Raw genomic sequence first — 12,624 nt, forward strand, 5'->3', positions numbered from 1 at the left:
CTGCTTTTAAATGCCGTTTGCGATGAAACGGAAAGGAGGGGGGGAGCGGATTACGCGAGCGGCTTTGGATCCGAGCGAAATCTGCTTTTAAGTTAAAGGTATCAATAACTTTTCCTGGTAGGCTGCAGTATATATATTTTTTACCAGTCGTTAGGAGATATTGGAATGTTGTTCAGTAAAGAAGTATACGCAACGTATATTTAAAAGTAGCCGCGTACGGGCACGGTTCGAAAAAAAGCATTTGCAATATGTATTTGTTTTTGTTACCATATGGATTTAATTAAAAGTTAAAAAAATCCTCACGTGTAATATCTTTCTGTGTAAATATCTCATATTACAACGTGGGACACCTGCGGCCGAAAATCCGGTGCGGCCTAAAATCCGGTGCGGCCTTTACAATTAAAAAAATGATTTTATTTCTAAAATTAGTGCCAGCGGCTTAAAATCAGGTGCGCTCTGTAGTCCGGAATCTATGGTAGTTGCAACATTACCCCTTGGTTCTTAAACTCAAACCCATGATTGATGATTGATGTATGCCTTCTTAACCACAGAGTCAACCTGCGCAGCAGCTTTGAGCGTCCTATGGACTCGGACCCCAAGATCCCTCTGATCCTCCACACTGCCAAGAGTCTTACCATTAATACTATACTCTGCCATCATATTTGACCTACCAAAATGAACCACTTCACACTTACCTGGGTTAAACTCCATCTGCCACTTCTCAGCCAGTTTTGCATCCTATCAATGTCCCGCTGTAACCTCTGACAGCCCTCCACACTATCCACAACACTTCCAACCTTTGTGTCATCAGCAAACTTACTAACCCATCCCTCCACTTCCTCATCCAGGTCATTTATAAAAATCATAAAGATTAAGGGTCCCAGAACAGATCCCTGAGGTACTCCACTGCTGACTGACCTCCAATGCAGAATATGACCCATTACGACAGTGATGTTGACAGTGAACATTATGACAGTGGTGTGCAGAAGAGCATCTCTGAATGCACAACACTTTGAAACTTGAAGCAGATGGGCTACAGCAACAGAGACCACACTGGGTTCCACTCATGTGGTCATTTTATTAAATACACTCCTGTGCTTAATAAACTAGCCACTGAGTTGAACTTGATTTTTGAACATGCTCACTATATTATTAAACATACAGGTAGCATATAGCATGGGACAGGAGGGTGAAAATTGCCAGACTATATTGCTGCTTGATAAAACTTCAGGAAAGGGAAGTCAAGGGAACACACTTCCTTTTCAAGGGATCAGAAGGGGTGAGCAGGTTCAAGTTTCTGGGTGTCAAAATCTCTGAAGATCTATCCTGGGCCAAATATATTGGTGCAATTAAGAAGAAAGCTCAACAGCAGCTATACTTCATTAAGAGTTTGAGGAGAATTGGCATGTCATGAAAAATACCAGCAAATTTCTACAGATGCATCGTATAGAGCATTCTAACTAGTTGCATCACTGTCTGGTACGGAGGGGCCATTGCACACGATCAGAAAAAGCTACAGAAAGTTGTAAACGCATCCAGCTCAATCATGGGTACTAGCCTCCCCAAAACCCAAGGCCTTCAAAAGACGATGCCTTAAAAAGGCAGCATCTGTCATTAAGGACTCACATCATCTAGGACATGCCCTCTTCTTATTGCTACCATTAAGGAGGTGACACAAAGACACACACTCAACATTTCAGGAACAGTGTTATGTATGTCAGAGTTCACATAATATGGCTCAGCTACCAGAGGTGAAAGACATTTACTGTATTGGTGAGTGGACCATACATCAGTGATGATGGCTGAAACATGTCTATAAGGACAAAATTACAACCACAGTATTCAGCACGGAATGGCCACTGAGTGTCTAGTCCAAGTTATAAATTTACGATGAGCTCTCTAGATGTCACCCCTTAGAATATGCCATTTAACTTCTTCAAAATACATCCAAATACCCTTTTCATTTTCTTTACAGCACACTTGGCAGGTGGTTTTCATAACATTATGTACAAATGTTTGTATATAATCTTAAGAGATTTAAAAAAAAATGTACTTAAAAGTTATCCACTTACAGAATCTGGCATTGAAAGTCTGAACCTCATATGCATTGCAGCACTGAAATACAAACCCCATTTCCAGAAAAGTTGGGATATTTTCCAAAATGCAATAAAAACAAAAATCTGTGATATGTTAATTCACGTGAACCTTTACTTAACTGACAAAAGTACAAAGAAAAGATTTTCAATAGTTTTACTGACCAACTTAATTGTATTTTGTAAATTTACACAAATTTAGAATTTGATGGCTGCAACACACTCAACAAAAGTTGGGACAGAGGCATGTTTACCATTGTGTTACATCACCTTTCCTTTTAATAACACTTTTTAATCGTTTTGGAACTGAGGATACTAATTGTAGTAGATTTATAATTGGAAATTTTATCCATTCTTGCTTGATATAAGATTTCAGCTGCTCAACAGTCTGTGGTCTCCGTTGTCTGATTCTCCTCTTCATGATTCACCATACATTTTCAATAGGAGATAGATCTGGACTGGCAGTAGGCCAGTCAAGCACACACACTCTGTGTCTACAAAGCCACGCTGTTGTAGCCCGTACAGAATGTGGTCTGGCATTGTCCTGCTGAAATAAGCATGGATGTCCCAGGAAGAGATGTCGCCTTGATGGCAATATATGTCTCTCTAAAATCCTAATATAAGCCTCAAAGTCAGTGGTACCTTCACAAACATACAACTCACTCATGCCATGGGCACTGATGCACCCCCATACCATCACAGATGCTGGCTTTTGCACCTTTCGCTGATAACAATCAGAATGGTCGTTTTCATCTTTGGCACAGAGAACTCAACGCCCGTTTTTTCCGAAAACTAGCTGAAATGTGGACTCATCTGACCACAGCACACAGTTTTCGGCCCATCTGAAATGAGCTCAGGCCCAGAGAACTCGCCGGCGTTTCTGCATAGAGTTGATGTATGGCTTCCTCCTTGCGTAGTACAGTTTCAAGTTGCATTTCTGGATGCAGCGACGGACTGTGTTTAGTGACAATGGTTTTCCGAAGTACTCCAGAGCCCAGGTGGCTATAATTGTTACAATAGCATGACGGTTTCTTAGGCAGTGCTGCCTGAGGGCTCGAAGATCACGCACATTCAACAGTGGTTTCCAACCTTGCCCTTTACACACTGAGATGTCTCTGAATTCTCTGAATCTTTCCACAATATTATGTACTGTAGACGTTGAAAGACCTAAATTCTCTGCAATCTTGCATTGGGAAATGTTCCTTTTGAACTGACTAATAATTCTCTCACGAATTTTGGCACAAAGGGGTGAGCCACAACCCATCCTTGCTTGCAAAGACTGAGCCTTTGACGGACGCTACTTTTATACCCAGTCATGATACCTCACCGGCGACCAATTAGCCTGCTTAACGTGGAGTCTTCCAAACCGATGTTACTTGAATATTCTGTGCACTTTTCAATCTTATTTTAACTCTGTCCCAACTTTCGTTGAGTGTGTTGCAGCCATCAAATTCTAAATTTGTGTATATTTACAAAATACAACTAAGTTGGTCAGTAAAACTATTGAAAATCTTTTCTTTGTACTTTTGTCAGTTAAATAAAGGTTCATGTGAATTAACATATCACAGATTTTTGTTTTTATTGCATTTTGGAAAATATCCCAACTTTCTGGAAATGGGGTTTGTATATATCTGATTAAGGAAAGTGCATGATAATTTAATGATCAGAGTTCACAAGTGACCCAACATCCACTCAAAATGGAGAAATAATCAGCATATTGGGTAGAATCCATTCCTCTCTTAAATTTAAAATCTAACAACTTGAAAAGAAAGTTATATAGGACCCTGGTCAGACCCCACTTGGAGTACTGAGCTCAGTTCTGGTCGCCTCATTACAGGAAGGATGTGGAAGCCATAGAAAGGGTGCAGAGGACATTTACAAAGATGTTGCTTGGATTGGGGAGCATGCCTTATGAAAACAGGCTGAGTGAACTCGGTCTTTTCTCCTTGGAGCAACTGAGGATGAGAGTTGACCTGTTAGAGGTGTATAAGATGATGAGAGGCATTGATCGTGTGGATAGTCAGAGGCTTTTTCCCAGGGTTGAAATGGTTGCCACAAGAGGACACAGGCTTAAGGTGCTGGGGAGTAAGTACAGAGGTGATGTCAGGGGTAAGTTTTTTACTCAGAGAGTTGTGAGTGTATGGAATGGGCTGCTGGCAACGGTGATGGAGGTGGATATGAAGGGTCTTTTAAGAGACTTTTGGATAGATACATGAAGCTTAGAAAAATAGAGGACTCTGGGGAAGTCTAGTAATTTCTAAGGTAGGGACATGTTCGGTACAACTTCGTGGGTCGAAGGGCCTGTATTGCGCTCTAGGTTTTCTATGTTTCTATGTTAAAGCATGGAAATTTATGGAGAAAATAGGCAATTTACAGTTTTTGACATGCTTAAAATATTGCTTAGCTTTTGGATGGTGGGGTGGAGATACATCTCTACCAAAGGAAGTCTAAGGCACTTCTTCCCTTGCTAGCCTATAGGTCACCCTTGGACAAGGTGTATCACGAGCTTAGCTACCCCAATCAGGGTCATGTGAACCCACGGGTGCAGTTAGTGCACAATTATGAGATGGTCGTATGAGTAGTTGGTGCATATCACAAATCCTGGTTACGCGACCACTGACGCTAGGCAGACAATCTCTGAAGAGTATTGATAATGGCTGGGGTCATGTGTCTTGTAAAGACACTGTCCAAAAGGTAATGGCAAACCACTTCTACAGATAAATTTGCCAAGGACAATCATGATCATGAGACCATGATAGCCTAACATCATATGACAAGGCATTTAATGAACAAAACTATTGCTTAGGGTTTGGAGATAAGGCTGGGAATACTGTGCAGACCGAGGGCAAGAACAGGGCTAAGCAATGCAAGAATCTATCTCCCTCCCTTGTTTGGACTAAGAAACAAGAGCAAAACAAAAGCTCTGATCAAACATTGGTGTAAAAAATCTGTCACAAAAATTTATTCTGGCTCAGTATATTTCCCAGACATTGACAGCTTATTGATAAATGGGACGTAATGTTTATGGGTTTACTGAAAATCAACTATGATCAGTAAACAGACCAACAGAAAAATGCGATATTGTGGCGACCCAGTGCACTCGAACCGGCTCACAAAGTGGCGTGGGCCAGTATTGAGGCCAGTCCCAAAGAGGGCGCCAAGCCTGCTTCACCAGCAAGGGGAAAAGCCCGCGCGCGGGACGGGACTGTGAATACAGCATTCTAGGGCGGGAACAGGAAGGCTTTAAAGCGAGGCTGCGAAGTTTGAATAAATCTCTTTTGCAACTGCAACTCACCAACTGCGTGTCGTTATTTCAGCGCTGTGTGTAGCACACCGCTACAATATCACAGTATAATTAAAATTAACACTAGAAGATTACAAGGAGGCAGTTTGATCATTGAATATTCTGAATTCCATGTAATTTGGCATAAACTGAAACTGCTGACTGGGTTACGTGCAAATTTTGTTTATTTTTCAATAATTTAGAGAATTCAGTCTTTAATGCCAGCATTAGTACGATTAGCTACAGAAAGGTTGAAAGTACTCACCTTTGAGTTACTCAGAAGTTTAGAGGATCGATTTGGCGTGGATGACCTATAAAAGAGGGGAAAAACAGGTTTGTAACAAATAAGGTTATTTTAATCTCACAAGTTCCAATAAGAATTACTTCTCAGAAAACACTACTTTCAGGTCAATGCACCGTCTGTAAGATATTAAGGTGCTGCACAATGTTGAGTAGAAACTGATCCAAAAAATTCATCACTTGTATAGTTCTGTTATTATTTCCTGTACCAATAACACTGCGCTCATTCTGAGCATGATGACCAGAATTTGAACTACTTTAATAGCATGAAACAGCAGCCCCTCAAGGTTTACCAGTCCTTTCTGAGTACAGAGAGATGGGGTAGAAGTGCAGTATTGCCAGTGTTAATGTTACAAATGGGAGGTAAATTAAAAGAGCACGGTAGGTCTTTGATTCTCAATATTCCTGGATTTCAGTGCTTTGAAAGGGATAGAGAGGGGAGAAAAAGGGGAGGACAGTTGGTAATACTGGTCAGGGATACTATTACACCTACAGAAAGGGTGGGTAATGTAGTAGGATCCTCTTTTGAGTCAGTATGGGTGGAAGTCAGGAACAGGAATGGAGCAGTTACTCTATTGGGAGTATTCTATAGGCCCCCTGGACCAGCAGAGATAGCGCGGAGCAGATTGGGATGCAGATTTCGGAAAGGTACAAAAATAACAGGGTTGTTATTATGGGTGACTTTAACTTCCCTAATACTGATTGGCACCTGATTAGTTCCAATAGTTTAGATGGTACAGAGTTTGTTAAGTGTGACCAAGACGGATTCCCGTCACAGTATGTTGACAGGCCAACTAGGGAAAATGCCATACGAGATGTAGTATTATGCAACAAACTGGGTCAGGTCACAGATCTGTCAGTGGGTGAGTATCTGGGGGACAGTGACCACCACTCCCTGGCCTTTAGCATTATTATGGAAAAGGATAGAATCAGAGAGGACAGGAAAATTTTTAATTGGGGAAGGGCAAATTATGAGGCTATAAGGCTAAAACTTGCGACTGTGAATTGGGATGTTTTTGCAGGGAAATGTACTATGGACATGTGGTTGATGTTTAGGGATCTCTTGCAGGATGTTAGGGATAAATTTGTCCCAGTGAGGAAGGTAAAGAATGGTAGGGTGAAGGAACCATAGGTGACAAGTGAGATGGAAAATCTAGTCAGGTGGAAGAAGGCAGCATACATGAGGTTCAGGAAGCAAGGATCAGATGGAGCTATTGAGGAATATAGGGTAGCAAGAAAGGAGCTTAAGAAGGGACAGAGGAGAACAAGAAGGGGACATGAGGCCTTGGCAAGTAGGGTAAATGAAAACCCCAAGGCATTCTTCAATTATGTGAAGAACAAAAGGATGACAGGAGTGAAAGTGGGACTGATTAGAGATAAAGGTGGGAAGATGTGCCTGGAGGCTGTGGAGGTGAGCGAGGTCCTCAATGAATACTGCTCTTTGGTATTAACCAATGAGAGGGAACTTGATGATGGTGAGGACAATATGAGTGAGACTGAAGTTCTGGAGCATGTTTATATTAAGGGAGAGGAGGTGTTGGAGTTGTTAAAATACATTAGAACGGATAAGTCCCTGGGGCCTGATGGAATATTCCCCAGGCTGCTCCACAAGGCGAGGGAAGAGATTGCTGAGTCTCTGGCTAGGATCTTTATGTCCTCATTGTCCACGAGAATGGTACCGGAGGATTGGAGGGAGGTGAATGTTGTCCCCTTGTTCAAAAAAGGTAGTAGGGAGAGTCCGGGTATTTATAGACCAGTGAGCCTTATGTCTGTGGAAAAGCTGTTGGAAAAGATACTTAGAGATAGGATCTATAGGCACTTAGAGAATCATAGTCTGATCAGGGACAGTCAACATGGCTTTGTGAAGGGCAGATCATGTCTAACAAGCCTGTTCTTTGAGGAGGTGACCAGGCATGGATTTTAATAAGGCATTTGATAAGATTCCACACATAAGGCTTTTTCAGAAAGTCAGAAGGCATGGGATCCAGGGAAGCTTGGCCAGGTGGATTCAGAATTGGCTTGCCTGCAGAAAGCAGAAGGTCATGGTGGAGGGAGTACATTCGGATTGGAGAATTCTGACTAGTGGAGTCCCACAAGGATCGGTTCTGGGACCAGTACTTTGCGTGATTTTTATTAACGACCTGGATGTGGGGATAGAAGGGTGGGTTGGCAAGTTTGCAGATGACACAAAGGTTGGTGGTGTTGTGGATAGTGTAGAGGATTGTCAAAGATTGCAGAGAGACATTGATAGGATGCAGAAGTGGGATGAGAAGTGGCAGACGGAGTTCAACCCGGAGAAGTGTGAGGTGGTACACTTTGAAAGGACAAATTCCAAGGCAGAATACAAAGTAAATGGCAGGATACTTGGTAGTGTGGTGGAGCAGAGGGATCTGGGGGTACATGTCCACAGATCCCTGAAAGTTGTCTCACAGGTAGATAGGGTAGTTAAGAAAGCTTATGGGGTGTTAGCTTTCATAAGTCGAGGGATAGAGTTTAAGAGTCACTATGTAATGATGCAGCTCTATAAAACTCTGGTTCGGCCACACTTGGAGTACTGTGTCCAGTTCTGGTCACCTCACTATAGGAAGGATGTGGAAGCACTGGAAAGGGTACAGAGGAGATTTACCAGGATGCTGCCTGGTTTAGAGAGTATGGATTATGATCAGAGATTAAGGGAGCTGGAGCCTTACTCTTTGGAGAGGAGACATGATAGAGGTATACAAGATATTAAGAGGACTAGATAGAGTGGACAGCTAGTGTCTCTTCCCCAGGGCACCACTGCTCAGTACAAGAGGATATGGCTTTAAGGTAAGGGGTGGGAAGTTCAAGGGGGATATTAGAGGAAGATTTTTTACTCAGAGAGTGGTTGGTGTGTAGAATGCACTGCCTCAGTCAGTGGTGGAGGCAGATACACTAGTGAAATTTAAGAGACTACTAGACAGGTATATGGAGGAATTTAAGGTGGGGGGGATATATGGGAGTCAGGGTTTAAGGGTTGGTACAACACTGTGGGCCGAAGGGCTGTACTGTGCTGTACTATCCTATGTTCTATGTTTTATGTTCTCTATTCTGGATCATGATTCACTGATTGATGTTGGGTAGTGACAGTCATCAGAGGTTTACTTTTGGAAACTATTACAAATTTTTTGCTGAACTGAGGTAATAAATTAGTATATGAATCAAGCAGGCAGAAAGATATTGTGCTAATGGTGTGACTCATGATGAAATTTATAAGAGTACATAATCACAAAATCTCCACCATGGACAATCCCAAGCCCAGCTGAGAAAGGAGGAGGGTTGGGCACAGGGGCAGCAACACCATCACATAAAAACCCAGAGCTACCGAAACGCCAGCAGAAGTTCCAAAGACCTCATCCCTGAGAGAAGAAGGACCTTTGATGGGCTACACATTGAATGACTGTAAGACTGACCCAGGACAGAGGACTCTTTCTGCTGCTGTTAGCGGTATATACCCCAGTGGGGCAATGGACTAAATAAGAATGATCACAAAGGCTTAGACTGACTTGCAAAATATATTCGAGATTGATCGTGTGGTTAGTCAAGAGGCTTATTCCCAGGGCTGAAATGGCTGCCACAAGAGGACACAGGTTTAAGGTGCTTGAGAGTAGGTACAGAGGAGATGTCAGGGGTAAGTTTTTTTTTATGCAGAGAGTGGTGAGTGCGTGGAATGGGCTGCCAGCAACAGTGGTGGAGGCGGATACGATAGGGTCTTTTAAGAGACTTTTGGATAGGCACATGGAGCTTAGAAAAGTACAGGGCTATAGATAACCCTAGTAATTTCTAAGGTAGGGACATGTTCGGCACAACTTCGTGGGCTGAAGGGCCTGAATTGTGCTGCAGGTTTTCCATATCTATGTTTCTAACCAAATGAAATTAATTAGAACTCCAGAAAATAGCATAGAAAGAAAAGTCAGTCTGTTGTTCATAAATATTCTGCAAGATCCAGCCTTTGATGAGCTTCTGCACTTACCCAGCTGTGTCCAGTCTTATTTTCTTAGATGTGGTACAGATAGATGTTGGAGGAATGCAGTCAGGTGTGTTGAAATCATACATCTGACAAAGTTCGATATCCTCCCCAGTGGCCGGCTTGTGAAGTTTAGGGAACTGTAAATCCACAGGAGCAGGGCTAGAAACACAACAATTATTTCTGTCTATATTGCAAACAAAGTATAGCATTGTACCCATGTGACCAAAGAGGATCCACAGAAAGTTCATGAGAATGATCCCAGGAATTAAAGGATTAATGTACAAGAGCAATTGATGGCTCTGGACCTGTGTTTGCTGGAGTTTATAAGAATAGGGTGGGGGCAGGATATAACTAAGACCTACTGAAGGCCATTCAGTATTCAATAGGTTTTAGTAATATACTGCCCCTCCCACCCTATTCTTATAAACTTCAGTGAGCACAGCTCTGAAGCCTTCGTTCCTATAATTGGGGACTCTCAGACCAGAGGGCACAGCCTTAGAATACAAGTTTGTCCCTTTAAAACAGAGATGAGGAAGAATTTCCTCAGCCTGACAGTGGTGAATCTGTGGAATTCATTGCCACAGATAGTTGTGGAGGTCAAGTAATTTGGTATATTTAAAACGGAGATTGATAGGTTCTTGATTAGCAAGGGCTTCAAAGGTTATAGGGAGAAGGCAGAAGAATGGGGTTGAAAAGGATAATAAATCAGTCATGATTAAATAGCAGAGCCGATTCGGTGGACCAAATGGCCTAATTCTCCTCCTATGTCTTATGACAAATAATCTACTTTGCTGATTAATCAAAATTATTTCAAATAAATGCCATTTCATTTGCATGACAGGACTTTGAAACAAACCAGTTCTTTAAATGCAGGTATTTCCAAGTTCACACAAAAGGGAAAGGGCTAACATTTTGAGGTGGTGATTAAGGAGGCAACAGGTTGCAATAGTGTTGAAACAAGGATACTGCGCAATTGTACTGCAGGGGAAATCCATTTTGATTGTCCTGTAGGTACAGGCCCTTGCAAAGAGCTATCCAGTTTATCCCCCCTTCTCCTCACATGTTGCTCTAGATTTTCACTCCCCTGTTAAACCTTGCTACTGTGACGTTTTTTATTTTTTTGTGCAAGTCTCAGAATCAAGGAACTTTGATGGATCAAGTAAACAGTATTTTCAATTGCAGATACAAGTTCAAGTGGTGAAATTGTTTCCATAGGAACATTGGTAAAAGGAGAAGGGGAACTGTGGAAAAATACTGTGTTTGATAATATTTACATGGACATCATTGCCAAGCCCAGGGAAAACGGTAGGCGCCATGGCACTATACTGGTTAGTGAGACACTATTACAGCTTAGGACATCAGAGTTTGAAGTTCAATTCCGATGAAAACTGTTAGGGGCCTGTACATCCTCCCTGTGGAATGCATGGGTTTCTTCAGGATACTCTGGTTTCCTCCCACCGTCCAAAGACATACCAGTCAGTCGTTTCATTGATCATTGAAAATAGTCCCATAATTAGGCTCGTGCTAAGTGGGTGGTGCTGCTCGAAGACCTAGACGGGCCAGTTCTGTAATGTATCTCAAAATAGAAATAAAAGGACATAAGATGTGACATCTTGAGAAATATCAGGAGTAGTCTATTTGGCCTCTCTGCCTGCTCTGCTATTCAATAAGATCATGGCTGGTCTTTCACCTACCATCATTAACCCACTACACTCGCAAGCATCCTTAGTCTTTCAATAGAAAATTCCATTACCACTTGAGTAAAGACATTTTTTTTCTACCTATGACCTGAAAGCCAACTTTTATTGTGAGACTGATTCCTGGTTTTAAATATCCTGACAAGTTTGAATAAAATCGCCTCTAACTCTTGTAAATCCATGAGAATGTAGGCCTTGTCTGCTTAATCTCTTTTCATAATACAAACCCGCTGTCCTAGGAATCAATCTGGCTAACTTTGATGCATTCCTTGCATGGCAAGTTATCCTTCCAAAGGTAGGGAGACTAGAGCAACATAATATTCCAGATCTGGTTCCACAAGGGCCCTTTATAACTGGAGCAATATGTGTCTGATCTTGTACTCAAATTCTCTTGAAATAAAAACCAATAGAGTGGATTCTGGTTAATCAAGGCATCTACTGGGATAAATCTTAAAGAACAAAAAACTAATTGAGAAAATAACTGGGATTTTAATCATTTATTTGAGACCCTACTGTGGTTAAATGGGATAGGAGACTGTTTTCAAACAGTTTCTGAGTCAGTCGCATAAACTGACGCATGCTCATTAGATACTACACCTTGCTTAGAGTGATCAGTTTTAAATAGAGTCAGATATGTGTGTTTGTGTTCAAAAAGCAAGGATTTTTGTCACTGATAGTTGGTGACAAATAAGCAGCAAAATAATTCAGAACCATTTTGTTCACTGCAGTTTCAAGTATTCAAGCTTAGAGATGCCAGAAATGAGTGGGAGTCAAAATGAAATGATTTCACTACTTCACAAATTAGGAACTACAAAGAATTTGAAGGTATCAAAAATTGTCTTGAATGTTACAATGAAAATGAAGATTTGGAGGTTGTAAACATCAAAAGCACTAGATGTCTGCACTGAATTTGTTCATTTACAGTCTATCAAAAGAAAACGGCAGTACGTATGCAATGGCTAAATTCCTACATTGATAACCATTAGGAACTAAAGCACAATTTTATAATACAGTAGTATTGGTAGTGCTCTAATTTGTTCTGTACTTCATTTAAATACATTAATTTGTTACTCAGTTTGTCTTTTTTTATACCTTTTAAACTGATTTCATTAAGCTTTGACTAATTGTGGCAGCTGCTTAACTGGACCAAAATGTACTGGTCCTGAGGTGTCTAAATTAATCAGAATCTATTATATATGGTCTCTCTTCCTAAATTCTTGCTGGACCTCATGTTAACATTCAGTGATTTATGTGAAAGGATAG

General features: G+C 41.4%; 1 protein-coding gene across 1 annotated transcript in view; it reads right to left on the reverse strand.

Annotated features, from left to right (window-relative positions):
* traip (TRAF-interacting protein) overlaps positions 1 to 12,624 on the reverse strand; it is a 72,775-nt gene that overhangs the window by 20,146 nt on the left and 40,005 nt on the right. The window contains exons 12-13 of the mRNA XM_073072651.1: positions 9,668 to 9,823; positions 5,642 to 5,687 (exon numbers count right to left, since the gene is read on the reverse strand). Coding sequence (XP_072928752.1) covers positions 5,642 to 5,687; positions 9,668 to 9,823 — 202 coding nt within the window. The remainder of the gene's footprint in view (positions 1 to 5,641; positions 5,688 to 9,667; positions 9,824 to 12,624) is intronic.

Source organism: Hemitrygon akajei, chromosome 19, assembly GCF_048418815.1.
Source record: "Hemitrygon akajei chromosome 19, sHemAka1.3, whole genome shotgun sequence".
NCBI lineage: Eukaryota > Metazoa > Chordata > Chondrichthyes > Myliobatiformes > Dasyatidae > Hemitrygon > Hemitrygon akajei.